This window comes from Sceloporus undulatus, chromosome 6 (assembly GCF_019175285.1).
Source record: "Sceloporus undulatus isolate JIND9_A2432 ecotype Alabama chromosome 6, SceUnd_v1.1, whole genome shotgun sequence".
NCBI classification, from domain to species: domain Eukaryota; kingdom Metazoa; phylum Chordata; class Lepidosauria; order Squamata; family Phrynosomatidae; genus Sceloporus; species Sceloporus undulatus.
Genome location: NC_056527.1, coordinates 27,365,625 through 27,383,875, shown reverse-complemented (window position 1 = coordinate 27,383,875; position 18,251 = coordinate 27,365,625). Strand labels below are relative to the sequence as shown.

The window sequence follows — 18,251 nt, the reverse complement described above, 5'->3', positions numbered from 1 at the left end:
CTTGGAGCCCAGCCATGTTAAATTGCTCTGAGCCTTTTGGACAGGATAAGAAATATATTCAGGATGAGAATGGTGAAAGAACAAGATGTTTAGTGAAGACCTTTGAAAAGGTACTTTTTTGGACCAAAAATTCCCAGAATCCCACAATCTGCATAACCAACAGCTAGCCATTCTGTGAGTTGTATTTTCCAAAATAATTCTGGTTTGGACACTAGAATTGGATACTGTGTGTTTTGTAACTATGCAGAATGAATTTATTTCTCCTTCACTTATTCACCGGATAAGCTAGAAACCAGCCAATCAACCAGAAATACACCTGTAGTCCAGTCTCCTTCAAGTATAGAGGGGATATATAACGTAGTAATTCACACTGCCATTCTTGATGTCCCAAAGGCCTTGTTCTTTCTATAAAGATCATATCTATTTTGACTGTGAATGCAGGTCAGGAAAACAGACTGACACTTATTACATTGTTATATTATTATGAGTATTTAAATACAAATAACTGAAAAGCAGAAAGTGCAGCATTCTTTGTTGCTATGTCACAATGCTGCTGTTCAAGTTTAAAGAGCTCGAAAAGTAAGTGGGAAAGGGCAAAATGACAAGGAGAAAAACACAAAATACTTAATTCCTGTCCTATTTTCATTTGTGGAAAATGCAGCACATATTTCCCAAATACATCTGGAAGACACTAGCTTGGAGCAAGGCTGTTACAGCAAATTTGTAGCATTATGACAGATAATATACTTCTGCTTTCACAGTGGTACAAAAGGTCAGAGGCTCTGCCACTTGTGAAAAACAGGTTTTTTCCCCCCTGTTTCTGAATTTATTTTAGCAATGAGTTAGAACACGACTGACCATTAGAAAAGTACTCTTGAATGCACAGTGAGAAAGCTGAACCTGTAAAAAGTTACATTTTGGGGTCAGAGCTCCCAGCATCCCCCAGTTCACCATGACTTTTGTGGGAGCTCTAGAATGTAAGCTCTGCAAGAAAACAAAGGAGTTTTTCCAGAGATTCTACAGAAAACGTAAGCAAATGACCAGAACAGTTACGCACCCAAGGTTCAAGTGTTTCAGCTTCTGAAGGCTACTAATCTGAGTTGGTAGCTCCTCAATCTGATTGTTGAAAAAGTTAAGTACCTCTAAATTCCTTAGGTCTGCAACGTTTGGAGGCACAGCTGTAAAGAGAAAGATAGTTCCCTCTGAAATAGGTTAGGGTACACAAAACAATTAACATTATTATTATTATTATTATTATTATTATTATTATTATTATTATTATTATTATTATTATTAACCTTTATTTATAAAGCACTGTAAATGTACACGGCGCTGTACATACAATCTTTTTAATTAGACAGTTCCCTGCCCTCAGGCTTACAATCTAAAAAGATATGACATAAAAGGAGAAGGGAAAGGTGGTGGGGCTAGTAGGCTAATACATATAAAGTACATAGCAATACAGGAAATGGTTTGATAAAACAGGCACCAAAAGAACATTAGGGACTAGAAAGGTCTACAAAAAGGACTAGAGATTTTCACAGTAGAAAGGCATATTAATGGATCTTTAAATACATTATTGATTAAAAAGACAATACTGTATTTCTCTCATTGAGAGCCAGCATGGTGTAGTGGTCTGAGTGTTGGACTATGACTCGGGAAAGTAGGGCTTGAATCTCCACTTGGTAACAGAAATCCACTGGGTGACTTTGGGCAAGTCACACACTCTCAGTCTGGAACTAACAATTACATTGATGTTTATGTACAAACTGGTGGAAAGAATCTGCTATCAAGCAACAGAGTTGGGTTCTCAAAAATGAGTCAATGGTAAGGAGCAGGGAAATAACTGTTTGTAACATCAAGCAATAACCAGTACAAGCCTTACCCAGTTGCACCCTGAGCCACCTTCACATGTCAGATAACAAGCACACTTATTGGAATTACACCAGCATTCTTAAAAATGCAGCCCAGTGAGCTGTAACATATTTGCAAGGGGGGTGGGGGTATGGTTTGCTGGCCAGCTGTGGTCTATGGTGTATGTGCAATGCATATTTAGTAGTATCATAGAATTGCAGAGCTCAGCAAAACTGGACACAGTTCTCCAGGTGCATGACCAAAGTCCCAAAAACATCTACCTGGAGATAAGCCCCACTGAGGAACAACTTTTATCTTCAATAATCTTTTTCTAATGTTCATCTAGAATTATCTTTCTTATAATTTGAATCTATTAGTTTGGGACCTGTGCTCTGGAGCAGAAAAAAATATGTTTGCTCCAGGCTCCATGCAACAGTTCTTCACATATTTGAAGATGGCTATCACCTCTCTTCTCCAGGTTAAACATACCCAGATCACTCAATCATTCTCATAGGACTTGGTTTCCAGGGCTTTCACCATCTGCTTCAGATGTTTTGGGTCATCTGGAGTGATTTTCAGGCAAAGAAAATGACTCCAAATTTGAAAAAACATTTAAAAGGGTTTTTTGAGTGGTCTCGGAACTCTGAAAGTGGCTGTGAGTGGCTGAGGACCCCAAAACAGGAGCTGGAAATGTATGCAGCCTGTGGGCCACACTTTCCCCCATCCCAATACATTTTTGAATTGCTGAGAGGCTATCTGCCTTTGACTCTTCCTCAGCTGTCACCTAGAAGCAGCTGCCTGCTTTATCATGCCACCTGAACTGTTTTAATGCCAGCTGGCTGACTTGTAACTAAGAACTGATGCCTTCCCATTACTTTTTCCCTTGTGCCTTGACTTTCAGACGGTGAGCTTATGGGGCTGAACTGAATTTGCATTGTTGTTTAAATTATTTAATGTTATGTCCTAATAACACAAGAAGTACATTTATTTTTATTTAAATTTTACTGATGCTAGGTATCTTGAGTGTCATTTTGGGCATAAATTTTGGGTATATACATTTTTAAAAAGTAGCACATGTTTAAAATGTAATTGAATTGCAACAAAGTATGCTCGACTTTAAATAATGAACTGTTAAAGCGGGACCAATTTTTGATTCACTTCCCAGAAGGAATAGGCTATTACCAATATACACAACAAAGGTTACGTCAGATTAGCAACAAATCAATGTATGGGTATTTTCTATAAATATGAAAAAAGCCCACCTGCATGTTCTGAATGCTACTATTCAGATAAAGATTAAGAATCTGTATGGGTTTAATTTTCTCTTTCAGTTGCTCAAGCAAAACCTAAGCAAACAAATAATATTCATGTGTTGGGGTGAAGTGCATGTATCCAAGCTGTTGACTTTTAGTGCCACCTCAGGAAACAATTCTATCTTTTAACTTAATCCCTAAGCCACATAAAACCAAATTCCTAAAATGTAGTATGTTCATTTAAATCATGCTGATTTTAAGAATAAACTGGTTTGCATTCTTTATTTCAACTGAGCGAGATTATGGACCAACCTGCCAAACAGCAATGTAGATTATAGATTAAGCAATCGCATATTTAAAGTTTCAGCAGTAAATACATTTGGATAATTTCTAAAACTGGCATTTGGGAGGAAATATCTAATAGCATGAAGTCAGCTCTTCTCACTCCTTTAAATAAAATGGAAAGAAAATTCACATTGTAGAACACAGATACAGGTTATGTTTTCCTTTTCAAGAATTCCAAAATCCAAAATATTCCAAAAACCAAAACTTTTGTCATGGGTGGCTGAGACAGTGACACCTTTGCTTTCTGATGATTCAGTCTACAGACTTTTTTTCATGCACAAGATTATTTTTTTAATTACTTTCAGGCTATGTATATACGGCGTATATGAAACGTAAATGTATTTTGTGTTTAGATTTGAGTCCAATCTCTGAGCTATCTCAATATGTACATATATCCAAATACAGGTATCCAAAATCTAAAATAAATAAATAAATAAATAAAATCCAAAACACCTCTGGTCCCAAGCATTTTGGGACCACCTGCATTTTGCCGATTCAGATTTTATCATCATTAAATTGTTTAGTATTCAAACCTTTCCTAAATGTCCATTCGCACATAAAGGGCAGGATCCAACGATTCCCTTAGTAAAACTGAAACCAGGGACTCAATATTTCCTTTCAACAGTAGCCCTTTCTGCCCCACATGATACAGTGCCAGGCATCTCCACTATAGGTAAGACTGCTGGTGAAATGGAGAAATTCTTGGGATAAAAGTTCTTTGCAAACCTTGAAGCCAAAGTAATATCTATTACAACTAGAAATGTGAAAGCTTGGCAGAGAGTTGGGTTTGTTTCTTTGCTTACTTTTTTTAAAAAAATCATATGCTCCCTCCCCAGGACATTTCCACAAAATGGACATTTAAAAAAAAAGATATGATTTCAGAATGACAAATAAAATGTTTAAGACAAGGGTCTACACCCAATTGCTAATCTCAACCAAATCATACTCACAACAGCAGTGGGACGTTCATAATCACAACCACTGTCACCACCTATCTTTCTCTCACTCCTAGGACTGAAGGCAGCTTACAAAGGTTAAAACCGATACAGTTAATTAAAATATCAATAATATTAAACACAATGAAAAGCATACCCATTAAAAAAAACAAAAATATACAATACAGCACATAGTCACTGGCACCTTCCCCATGAGTAATCAGTCTTTAAATGTCTGCCAATGTGAAAAAAATCTTCACCTCCCTACGGAAGGATATCAAGGAGGGATAAGCTCTTCAGGAACAGAGAGTAAGTGCTCTTTTACCATTTTACTTGCAACTACAGTAGTAATTGGATTTAGGCCAAAACGTATATTTCTGCATGGCCTTTTGTTCCCCTTAAATAATTTCTAAGCAAACATAGGACTTTAACTGGAAAAGAACTTTTAAATGTTACAGAATACGTAGTATCTTTAGATCCAGGAATACAGCCAAACATACAGTACTGTAATCCTCCACAACATGATGGCACGACCATCATGGCATGATCACAGCCTCTTACTCCTCTTGCTTTTTTCCATAGCTTGAAAATTTCCAGAAAATATATATCTCCAACTGCAACACAGAACTGCAGCCAATTCAAATAATGTACATCTCCAATTGCAGATATTTAGTCTGTTTTGAATAAGATTGTCTACTGAATAGGCTTCATGTTGATCTGAAGAAATAAAGCCGATGCAGCAGCATTCTTAGGACTCAATTAAATCAAGCTTAACGACAGTTAAATTCAATTAAATTCAAAGGCAAAAATGGACAACATTTTTGGAGCATTGTACATTGCTTGATGTATTTTGTCCTCACCCATATCTGGATAACCTCATTTTACAGTCGTCCCTCCATTTTTGTGGGGGATTCTTTCCAGACCTCCCCGCAAAAATGGAAATTCGCAAATATTCAAGCCCCATTGGCTTGAATGGCCATGTGTGCATGCACCATTTTAACCCTCCTCCGCTTGCCGGTTCATAAAGGACAGAGACTGCGGACTCGATGTCCGTGAAAATAGAAGGATGACTGTAGTGCTAAATTTCAAGGTATGCAAGGCATCCAGGTACTTCCTTAGTAAATAAGGAAAAACAAGCAGAAGAACTTGAGAAATATTCTGGCAACACAAGAACACACACAGGCAAGCAAAATGCAACCTTCTTGAAGTTACACTCCCTAATGCAATTAAACTCTGTCCTGTAGGTATTGGTCTTTTTGACAGGATGAGGGATTATTTTCTCCTCCTCACTAAATCAGTCCAATTTAAAAGGACAAATTATTCTAAATGGGAATTAAGGCTAGGTTATGCAGACTCTGGATGCATTCACTGAACTAGAGCATCCTTTTCAAGTCACTCTGGAAGATGAGAAAAGATTTGGGGCACAGTCTTTTCAAGTGAGGGCTACACCATTTGAACTGTAACAACAAATTTAAGTATCTTCTTAGTTAAAGCTGCAATATTATGTTTCTCACTGAATGCACAAGACATCACCAGAAAATGTAGTGTGAAAGGGGCCAATAAATATGACACTGGAACATGCTAAATTCCTGGTCTAATATTAATTTCTGGCAAATAAATATTTTCGTGTTGCATTTCTTCCTTGTGCATCTTACACACACAATCTTCACAGCAACAAGAAACTCAAAATATAGTACATTTGAATACTCATCCTTTCAGATTGTATTCTATGTTAGGAACAAATGGATGGCCATGGAATATACAGTATACAGTGGTTCCTGTACATTCGCTAGGGCTAGAGGCATAGGACCCCTGAAAGTGGAAAAACCATAAATAACAAAAATGCTGTTTTTACTTGATAGAACACATCTCCAGGAATCTAGGTCATCCAGTGCAACTCTGTGGTCAACATCTGCCAGACACTGACCACAGAATTGTGCTGGAGCAGCTACAAATGCCTAGTGGAGTGTTCTCTCTAGGAATCTCTAGGTCCTTCAGTGCTACTTTTGGTTAAAGGTGACCACAGAGATGTACTGGAAGATGGAGATATTCCTAGAGAGAACAACCAGTGAATAATCAAATCCACAAAAGTCGAATCCACAAATGTGGAAGGATGACTATATACTTTCAAGGGCACGTCACCTTGCCGCCCCCCAAAAACATTAGCTTTAAAGATGAACTTGAATGGAATGTGTCTTTTCACATCATAGGCTATGGAATGTATCAAAACTCCATTTCTCCTTGTCATCTCAATCCAAACCAGATAGTGAGGTCCTGAATCAGTGTTTCAGACTGCTAACGCACTAGATAATGATAAACAAATTAAAACACAATCCAATGAAGACAGAGGTGCTGGTCCAACTGGAGCAAGTTACTGGGACACAAAATTCCCTGGGTGCAATAATTACATGAGCTTCCAGCCCATCTCCAGGCCCAATTCAATTCATTACAAAAAAAAATCTTTAGAGCCAGAAATAGCTTAGGAACAGGATACCAACACCTACACTATAAACCTGCATGGGAATTAGGATCTGCAGACAAGGTATTCCTGTGTCCTGCTGATGTATTACTTTTAGTGCTTTGCTGCACTTCTAAAGCATGGTTTGTACTGGAGATAAACTGGTGTACAGGGTATTTCTTTTTCCTGTTTGGAAAAGGTATTAATATTATCTAATTCACCTATGGACAGCTATAAGTATTCCATTTAATCTTGCAGGCTGTTTCTCAAATAAAAGACTGAACATTGAAAATAAAATGGAAAAGGTCCAGTTCAAAAATATGTTGTGCACATTAACATATGTAAGGTAAATATAATTAACAGGAAGTCTTGCCATGCTTCAAGTGGTCCTTGAGTGCATCTCTGAAAAGTCAGCAAACAGCAAACTTTTCTTGTGAAAGGCTAGCTCTATTAGGAATATTTTTAAAAATACAAATTTTACATATATAGCAGCACCTTTTGTGGATATAAATCCACTTCTTCAGATGCATACCGAGTGGTATTAAGGCCTAAGATATAACACATATTTTTACAACTGTGTGAACAATGTAGAATGTAATAGGATCCATAGAGTTGTAAATCATGTTCCTTGTCCTGTATTTTCAAAGGACCGGGCAGGAAAATATACATCTTTCAGATCTTTATAATTGTCACTTAATGGTGATGTGAGATCCATGAAAGTTTATGCTAAAATAAAAACGTGTAAGTCTTAAAGGTGGTGCCACGTTTCCCTTTATCTTCCTCTCCCTTCCCTCTTTTTATGCTGCAAGAGACTAACACAGCTACTTCTTTGAAATCTACCATATTTTCCATTTGTAAGCTTTTAGTTGTTTGAATACCAACTAAATATGAACATCTGTGCCTTTGTGCAACTGTGAAAAGTTCCAATGAGACTTGCACACACAGAGTATGCGAAGGTATAGATTGCACAATTTCACTACTTTGGGAACATGGCTGTTGGATTAGGAACAGGATCTACTCACAGAAAATGTGGAATTTCAGGACTCTGTTAAATGCTTCTGAAGACCAGCATGATGAAATCTTTTAAATCACTCTCAGAAGACTTTGTATAGTTAGCTATCACTAAGGATAATAAATAAACACTGAAATAAATATGGGCTAGTAGTAGACAATTAGATATTGCCATGCTATGTTTCTTGAGCATTTAGGTGACAGGATCCACTGAAAAGTCCTGGTGATGCACAGAGGAGGAATGCATGTTAAATTTTAGGATTATGGTGTAGAAGTAATATATATATATATATATATATATATATATATATATATTCTTGAGACTGGTCTTTGGCTGTAATGAAGAATTTCATTTCATATACTCTTGAGATTTTCACTGCTGTGTTGTAACATAATATTCCTTCAGAACTGTATACTTTCAGAATTGTACAGTCACCACTAGTATATTTACTTGTTCATAATTTTCCTCTAGTAACTACAGCTTTTGGTACCCAAAACAGACATTGTGAAAAGACTCCAAGGAGTAACATTTACAAATACTCACTATGTAATTTGGTTCTTCTGTTGACATCCCAGCTCTGCATTTGCAATGGAGGCAACATGTACTTACCCAGAATTTAGCCTGAATCTCAACCTTTCCTTGCCCCATTCATCAGACCTAGCTGCTGAATGAATACTTTTGCTTTAACTTACTACAGTTTGTTATGCATGATTTTGAATAGACTGAGTTACCTGGACAAACAATGATCTATGGGGCCAGGGGGAGCCAATCTCAAAGTATGGTTTCTGGCCTTAGTTGGTTTCCGAGGGCTTAGTTGGTTTCCGAGGGCTTGGAGCCACTTTTCAATACAGCAAGTGCTCGAGGGCTAAATGACTTAGAGGAAGGGGCACAGCTTAGTAGAAGTTTTGAAGTAAAATTTGCATAAAATAAATAAAAGAGACTACTTGCCATATACATTTTATTCAATTTAAATTTCATTATTAACAAATGAAGTTTCTGTAATTCATTATTAACAAATACAGTTCCCCACATTATAATTGATTATAAATTAACTTTCAGTGTACCTAAACTGATGTGAATTATGTTGTCTATAGAATTTAAGAGTCAGTGTGGTTTGAATGTTGGACTAGGACTTTGTGAGATCACAGTTCAAATCCCTGTTTGGCCATGCAAACCCACTGGGTGACCTTGGGCAAGTCGTACTCGCTCAGCATCCAAAGAAGACAATGGCAAACACCCCTAAAAATATCTTGCCACAAATATTAACCTCATGGTCTCAGTAAATCTGAACTAACTTGAAGGTGCACACAACAACTGAATAGGATATAGACTTATTGACTATCATCAATGTCATTCTTTCCCCCACAGAGTACAGTGTCTTCCCCTTCCCCAAAACCATACTTGATTTATGATTGTTTGTCCAGGTTTACTCACCACAATGTGCTGGCTAAAATCCAATATGAAAGTTTATGGTCTCTTTGCAGTTATACAAAGTAAGTGTATACAAGGAGAGGGAGGTATTACAGTTTAGCATTATGCTCCAACCCAGCCAATGGCAAGCTGCATTCTGACATGGATGAGGCTTTAGTATTTGCAAACAATTCAGAGCAAGGTGGCTTTCTTAACAATGGGGAATATTTTTGAGTGACACTCCTATGGCATCTGGTACACACCTAACTCCCATTCTTCTATCCCAATTCTAATGTATTGTTTTCTGTTAAACAAGGGATCAATGCCCTAAATGTGCCATATTTTGTTTGATTCTAAGCAGGGTCAGCCCTAATTAGTAGTTGGATGGGAGACCACCAACAAATACCGAATGCTGTAGGCTATATTTCAGAGGGAGGAATTGGCAAAATCATGTCTGAGTATCCCATTATTAGATCTGTTCTTATTTAATTTTATGCGTGTTTTATTTGATTTTTAGGTGCTTAACTTCCTAGTTAATTTTTATGAGTTCAAGGAGTGACTCAGTTTTATCTTTGTATGTATCTTGATATATTGTATGTTATTCTTGATATGGTCAGTTGACTAATCAATAAAACTTGTTGTTGTTAATGAGTACCCCTTGCCTAAGAAAAGCTTAGGAAATTCATGGGATCAAGTTGACAGGCAACTCGAGAACACATACAAACACAAGCAAGGTAAGTTATTGCACATTTTCACTGTGTGGTTTGATAAATGTAAAACTGCAATCCTATACCCATTTGCATGATAGTAAGATCCACATAACTCAGTGGGCCTTACTATTGAATGACATACTTAGAACTGCACTGTGAATCTTTTAAAAGCCTTGGATAGTATCTCTGAGGCTTTCTACACTGTCATTTGGGACGTCCGGAGGACATCCCATTTTAAAAAAGGGGCGTCTCTTATAGACGCCCCTGGGCCTAGTACGGACTCCGTCCGTACAAGATGGTGCCGGCCCTTCTACATGGCCGGCGCCATCTTTGCGTATCAGACGCTGAGCATCTGTATGCGTCGCGTCCTTTGTGACGTAGCGAGTGCACCCCTGGCGCCTCGCTACGTCACAAACGCGACGGAAAAAGAAGCTCCATTTTGGAGCTTCTTTTTCGGTCCGCGCGGGAGTCGCGCCGTGTGGAGGCTCCGGCTCCCCCGCGGACCTACCGGTGGCGGCGGCAGAGCGCCGCAAAGTGGCGGTATGTACCCCGCCTCTGATGACAACTAGATTTTTAACCATTTATCTCTGTTAAGTTTTGATACTTTTAAGACACACTTTCACTTTGCTCCCTAATAACTTCATTGCTTCTGAATAGTCTGGATATTCCCTTGTTGTCACTTGCTTTACATCAAATCATTTGATCTACTAAATTCTCCTCCTATTATTGTTAATACAACAACAAATAAAAGGATATTATTTTAAAAAATGCCAGTTCTTCCCACTAACTCTTGATTTACTCAGTCAATTACTTCTCCGCCTTTTGGCTAAGATCAAGTATAGTGTAATTACATTAGCAGATTATCTGCCTTTCCTCCATCATAAAACTAAAGATGGAATTTCACTAGTTTTCATAATGATAGTCTTTCATCCAGTCATTGCCTAGATCCAGATTTGCTTAGCTTCAACCACGTTTCCACTAGGTCCTGGCACTAGTTTAGAGTACTTCAGCAAAAAAAATGCTTACAGTTTAAGCAATAAAGTATTAATATAGATTAACTTGGAATGTCAAAATCAAATCCATACTAAACCCCTTCCTAGTTCTCAGTTTACATAGCAAGGCAGGGGGGTTTCTTCTCTTTTCTTCAAGAGATTATATTTTTGCTAGATCCTTTCAGCACGCTGGCTGACTTAAAAGATGGTTATTGATTTCATTCTAAGCTTCAGAAAAAGGAGACCCCCTTTTTAGTTTAAGAAATGAAAAATACTTTGACACAAGTATTGTGCAAAGAGATTGTCATCCTCAATTCCCATACAACACAGAATGGATCGGAGGGCAATTTTAACAGGCTTAACCATTTAAGCATTTAACTCATAAGCATTTACAAGAGAAAAAATGGATCAGGTCTACAACTCTTTCTACTATTATTGCAAACCTTCAAATTACATGAGCATACTTTTTAAATACAGTATCTAGAATCCATCCGCTGACATGCAGTGCCTTCAAGCCAAAGTGTACTGGTTGCAATCACAAAAAGCCCCAACAAGGACTGTTCGCCTCCTAATCTGTAAACTACAACATCCAAAATAAATAAAAAACAACAACCAGTGATATCTTTATTGAGTCAACCAAAATGCACAAAATACACTATGCAAGTTTTTGAAGCTCCACTCATCAGGTAAAAGTGTTAAAAATCATACAGGAGAAGGGGGGAAAGTGACAATATTAGACAGACAGGCCTACATTTTGTCAAGGCGTGGCTCTTGTCATTCTCAGTAAAGATGATATGGAGAGATATCCATGTAGTCAGAGGCAATTCCTCCCTTTTGGCATGTCAGCTCTGAGAGACAAAGATTCTTAAAGTCCAGGAAATAAAATCTGAACTCCATTAGCAACACAAAAACATACTTCCTTTGAGATCCAGGTAGCCTCTGTCCTTTGGAAGGCTATCTGCCCTCTTATTAGGTGGAGAAGACTGACGTTTTACCTCCAAGAGTTAAGTCCAAGTCCCTTGGCTCCCTCTTCAGGATTCCCCTGTTGTTAAAATACAGTATTCTCCAGTACAGAAAACATAATCAGATCTGTTTCACTTGAGCAAGGTTCCCATAGCATGTTGCTTCAGACTGAAAATAGGCAGATCCATGTATGTCGAAGTGTATCTGCTAGCTTTTCCCAACCAAGTGACCTCCAAAGGTATTAAACTATAACTTCCATAATTCCCAGCCACCGTATGCTGCATGCATGATTGAGAATGATCCAATTTGCAGCCTGACATCATAGGAAGGAACCAGGGTGGCAAAAGCGTGTCTGTTTCCAAGAATTGAAAGGTGAGTTCTTTCATTTCACCTGACTGACAATCCTTTTAAAGGGGGAGATGTCTATTACTGAACTTGGGACATTCTGAAAGCAAAGCTTGTGCTCTAACACTGAACTATAATCATTCCCTCCCTCCCGCTACATGGATATTGCTTGCCTTTGGCTCTAGATTTAACACCATAATAAATACTGTACTCACAATTTGCACATTGTTATCTACCATTTTGGATAAATGTTTTAAAAGACTGATACTTCAAGTTGCGCTGAAATAGAGCTTTAGCTTTTAGTTACGCTCCTGGTTTCATTTAATTTCATTCATTTATTTATGAAGAATATTTATATACCACCCTCCTAATGGGCTCTTGCTTTAGGCAGCTAGCAGAAAGAACCTTGATTAAAACACACACACTGAAACATATGAGAAGGACTGTACAAAGAAAAGCACACACAGATAAATAAACAACAAAAAGGAAAAAGTGTTGTTAATGATATCACCAAGCAGCAGCAAACACTTATTTAAAATCAGACAATCAACAGACTGCAAGCTGAATATAGATAGATAGATAGATAGATAGATAGATAGTCCTAAAGCAGGGGTGGGTAATTTCATTGCAATTTTGCCCTCTTTTCCCTCAGTGGGATATGCTGGTGTACTGTAATGCATCACAACAAGTTACATTGCATCACTTTTGCATGACATTTTTTAAACAGATGCAACTGGAAAAAAGCCTGGGGGGGGGCTTGTAGGATGCAAAAGCAAAACTGTCCTATTTGCAAGTGGTTTTCTGGTATTTGGTACTGTTTAGGGGCAAAAGGTGGGTTGAGAATCATCCTGGATTTTTCTTCCCAATGGAAAACCTTTGGGGACTCCTGGGAGGGTATTTGAGGGCCCCATTTTCCATACCCCTGCCTAAAAGTAACTTCCTCAAGACAAGGGGGAAGGATTTCCAAAGTCTGAGTACAACCATAGAATAATGGAATCATAGAACTGTAGAGCTGGATGGACTGCTCTAACTTGTGCTCTCAATCCAACTAGAGGAAAAAGTGTTGAATCAATGAGATTTATGTAAGCAGTGGCTTCACATTCATCGATTTATTAAATGGAGCTACTGTAAGTGGGGCTAACAATTGGACATAGGCCAATAAATTAGGAAATGGTATAGTCACAATGCCACAACTGAACAATGGAGCTTTTTGTAACATCTAAAGATGTTCTTTATAACCACACATGGATCAGAATAGTGATGACACATCCACTCAGCGTCACATACAAGCATTCCATAAAAATTATTCTCAGCTAATCACAACTGTCCTGAAGTATATATATCTCAAGGGTGACCTCCACTGGACATGTCAGGCAGTACTTTTATTTAAAAAAAGATTCAACGCAAAGCAGTATAGCTTTCAAAAAGCAAAAAGAAGAACACAAATATAATTAACACTCTGGAATGTTTTGTGGATTAAGGTTATGTCCAAAAGGTGGTCTCAAGAAATTCACTATCATGTTGAAATTAATATGTGGAACAATTTACGAGTATTGAACCACACACAAACCTCAGTGTAAGCATCATTCATATGAAAGAAAGAAAAATCTGACCCCAATAATGATTTACAGATATACCAGTATTTATTAGTGAATTATTATGTGAAGAAGGAATTATTTGTTTTAACCCCCTGCTTCTGACTTGTTAATTTTGTATTTTTTTGTTATTATTATCTTGTGTTTTAGGTTCAGAAAGTAACTGTACAGGGTGATATAAAGCCAGGGTGGTCTAGTGGATTGAGAGTTGGACTACAACTTTGAAGATCAGAGTTGAATTCCTGCTCAGCCATGGAAACCCACTGGGTGACTTTTGGCAAGTTACCCTCTCTCAGCTTCAGAGGAAGGTAAAGGCAACTTGCCCCTGAAATCTCACTAGAAAACCCTGCAATAGGGCACCATAAGTCAGAAATGGCATGAAAACACACAACAACAAAGACTATTCCCACTATTTCTTCCCCTCTGATACAGTATTTCTTTACAAAAGCTATGAATGTGCTTGTTTTGCTTTGAAAAGTTCACAACTGTAAATGTGAGGTCTTATTTATATCATGCTTACATGAGATGGTGGGACAGAAGTGATTTTTCCTCTCCTTCTGCTAAAACAATGAATTGATCAAACACAAATCTGTTGAAACAATTCCTCAAAGTTCATGTTCTCCAGAAACACAGTTCTCCAGAAAGACTATTGAATGTATAACAGATCTTGAACTCTCAACGGATGACAATAATGACAACAAAAACATCATGTTGTTTGGCAGATCAGGATATTTTTACCCCAGGCAAGGGTGAGAGAAACAAAATAATATATGAAGAATTATAAGTACTGTATTATAGTCTTTACCAACCTGATGCCTTCAAGATAAATTTTACTCCAGTTCCCTTCACACACTGTCTGAATGGCCAATTACGGGGGAATGGGATTTGTAACCAAACACATCTGGAAGGCACTAGAGTAGGAAATGCTGATTTTAATATTTTTGCTTCTGCTCTCTTTTTTATTATAAGAGCCTTGAAGGCATTCATATATTTCCTTTCACACAGGCATGCAAGCAGTGTCTTCCTTCCTGTTCTGCATTAAAAGCAAACACTGGTGCACCTACATGTGACAGATTTATTGACAGAAATATGAAAGGCATCCTAAGAATAACTCATATAAAAACGGTGATACGACAGCAAAAACTGAAAGCAAGACACCATGACTTACTGTTCCTACAGCTTTGCCTGTTTTTGTCAGTGTGACAGATAGAGCCACAAACACTAACAGTGGAAAATGCTGGACATTTCCTTACCTTCCATGCATATTTATTGTCTTAGAAAATGGACATATTTACTATAAACAACAGAACAGCAATGCAGGCACACTCATTTATATGCCAGAAAAGTGGTAAGAGATGCTAATATGACCTTAGTTAGGCATATCAAATGTCATTGACACTGTTTTCCCCAAGTCATGTTGAGGACAATGTACTCAAGCAATTAACTGTATCTTTTTAAGGGATTAGGTCAAGACTGTCCAATCTGACAAATAATGGAACTGAAATTTATTCATCCAGGAGACTGTGGGGGAAGTGGGTTAACATATCATTTATTTATTTATTATTTATTTATCCAATCTATTACTACCACCACACCTTGGAGCAATTTCCTCCAACTGGTTTGTAAAACATATAAATTTCAATATCACTGTTTAAAACCAACTTCTAGTACATTTTTTCAAGTACAAAAATACAAATCCATTTTAAAACAACGATCTCCTTTTACAGTAAGTGGGAAATGTTTTCAATAATTCCCGAAGATGTAGCCTCATGAGCTACACCAGGCTTGGGATTCCAGGGCTGGGGTGTCACTATTGGGAAAGCCCTAGACCAGAGGGGGGCATAGTGCAATCCTTGGGCCCCACTTCTGTGATCCCCGAAGCACCTGTCAGACCTTCAAAGCATCACAACTGCTGCTAGGTTACACTAAACATCAGACTGACTTTTAGGTTACTGTACATAGGATGTCAGCTTAAATGAAAACAAAGAAACAACTGAACATATGCCAGGATAGTACAGGTGACATCAGCTTGTTTACATAGCTGTTATAGTACAGATTGAAGGACACAGAATAACAATTTGAAAAATAAGCACTGTTTGAACAGAGACCTGTACAGCATCCTTTGCATCCTTTTTCAGTAACGTTTCCTGAACTGTGGAGGCAGATAATTTACTTTATCTAACCTACTGACACTCATAACCTAGAAGGCTTGGTTATTTTCTGGTAGAGAAATCAGCATTCACGAAAAACATAACACCTAAATTCTAAAACATGAAAACAAAATTCCAAAAACACAAGCATTTGTACAACAGACAGCCGATTTACCATCTCATGAGCAGATACTAGTGAAAGACATATGGTACTTCTACTGCTACACATTTATTTGAACCAAATGTGCCCCCAACCTTGAGTATTACAAAAGGGATACAGATAAAGATGGAGGTGTAATCAAGTTTCATATATGAGTAGTAAGAGGAAATAAATTACTTGCCAGCTGGAAGCACAATATGAGACAAAGCTAACACAGGACCAGTTCTCTGTAACTAGGTTTGTCAGAAGTTAAGTCCTATTGATTTCAAAATAGTGTACTTGGAACAACAACGAAGAAGAAGCTGTAATTGCATCAATGTTTTTATTCCTTTTGTATAAAAACCTCTACAGTGTGGTTCACTCATACATATGGGCTAGCCTTCACCCAGCAGGCAAAGATCTTTTTTGTTCAAGAGAGCTAGTAATGACTAATCGGTTTGCATGAACTGAGGGTGCTTTATGCTTTTGAATGATTTTATACTGTTTATAGCTATAGTTTTAACATAATTTTTAAATTATGTTTTAAAGTATGTTTTTAGATGATTCTATCTGTGTGTTGTCTTGGGTCCCACTTGGGGAGAACGGTGCCATACAAATAAAATAATAAATAAATAAAATATCAGTATAATTTTCTTCTGGTTAGCCTGATGTAGAGTATATCTGGACCCATTAAAATAATAATGAAAATATTTTAAAGGTAGCATTAATACATACAGACAAATACACACACACACCTGCAAGACCATAAAGAGCCACTGCAAAGAAGAAAACCTATCCTCCATTTGTGAGAAAAATACTGCTAGTCATTTGCCTGTTACCTCCAGAGCTGCGATGATCATTTGTGTAAATGTGGCTATTATTTTTGCCCTCAGGACACAACAGAGAAGCACCTCCCCATTTTCACACAAGACATGCATAGCAATTATTAACACTGCAATCAGAGAATCAGCAGAGGAATTCATTTATATTTACAAAAAATATTTATCAATATACTTACTTGTGAGCTTGTTGTGGCTGAGGACCAGCTGTGTAATGTGTGACAGGGTGACTGGAAATGAATAGAAGGAGGCAACAAATCAATAAATACTATGAAATGGCATTAGGAAGAAAGAACTGCACACTTTAACAGGAATGTTATCAGAAAAATTGTAGCAAACAAACTGCAATCTACCTTCCTAAAACTTTTAAAGCTACTACTATTGCAATAGCAATAGCAGCTTCATTTATATACCACTTCATACCGCACTAAGCAGTCCCTATTGGTTGAGGGGGGACTGACTGTTTTTGTAACAGAATTGGGATATAGTGGGGGGAGTCTTCTGGAACCTCCTAAAATGTGCTTAGAGGCTGCATGAGGTCAACAGCCTGTATTTTGTGTAATTTTACGATAGGATCTCATTAATTACTGACCTATCCTGCACAGGTAACATTGACAGATATGACTTTTCATAGAATCGGATCCCTTTGTAGCATATTTCCCCACACTCTTTCTGACAGAGATTTCCCATAGTTCTGCACTGTAACTCTTTCACATAACTAGGATTGACTGGATCTTTGTAATCTACGTCAAATTTGCAATCTTAAATTAAACATTTAAATGTTCATTTTAAAAAAAAAAGAAACTGCTAAAATTACTCATTACACGTTTTAACCAAAAATACACATTTTTATTGTTGTGGATTGAAAATGTTACTAATTTATGTCTACTTTACAATACTATTTTTTTTTTACTTGTTCCCTGTTACTTGTCATTGTTGATCTTTATTATGGGATTGAACTGTTAAATCCTCTGAAATATGCACATGACTTAACTTTAGCTAGGGCAGTACCCTTTGCATTGCTTAAGGGAAAATTTTAGGATATTCCTATTGCTTCATTTTTATATCCTTGTGGGACAGAAGGGATGAGCTCCAACAAGGACATCATTATTATTAGAGCATGATATTTAAGGAAATCTTAGAATCAGATGGGGCCAGAATCCAACATTATGCTTGAATCAGATTCTACACTTTCACCCTGAATCAGTAATCATTTCTCTCTCTTACTTCTCCAATCCCTGTGGTCCTTAA

General features: G+C 37.4%; 1 protein-coding gene across 1 annotated transcript in view; it reads right to left on the bottom strand.

Annotated features, from left to right (window-relative positions):
- RSU1 (Ras suppressor protein 1) overlaps nt 1-18,251 on the bottom strand; it is a 97,395-nt gene that overhangs the window by 64,159 nt on the left and 14,985 nt on the right. The window contains exons 3-4 of the mRNA XM_042472441.1: nt 17,180-17,230; nt 1,058-1,178 (exon numbers count right to left, since the gene is read on the bottom strand). Of these exons, the coding sequence (XP_042328375.1) occupies nt 1,058-1,178; nt 17,180-17,230 (172 nt within the window). The remainder of the gene's footprint in view (nt 1-1,057; nt 1,179-17,179; nt 17,231-18,251) is intronic.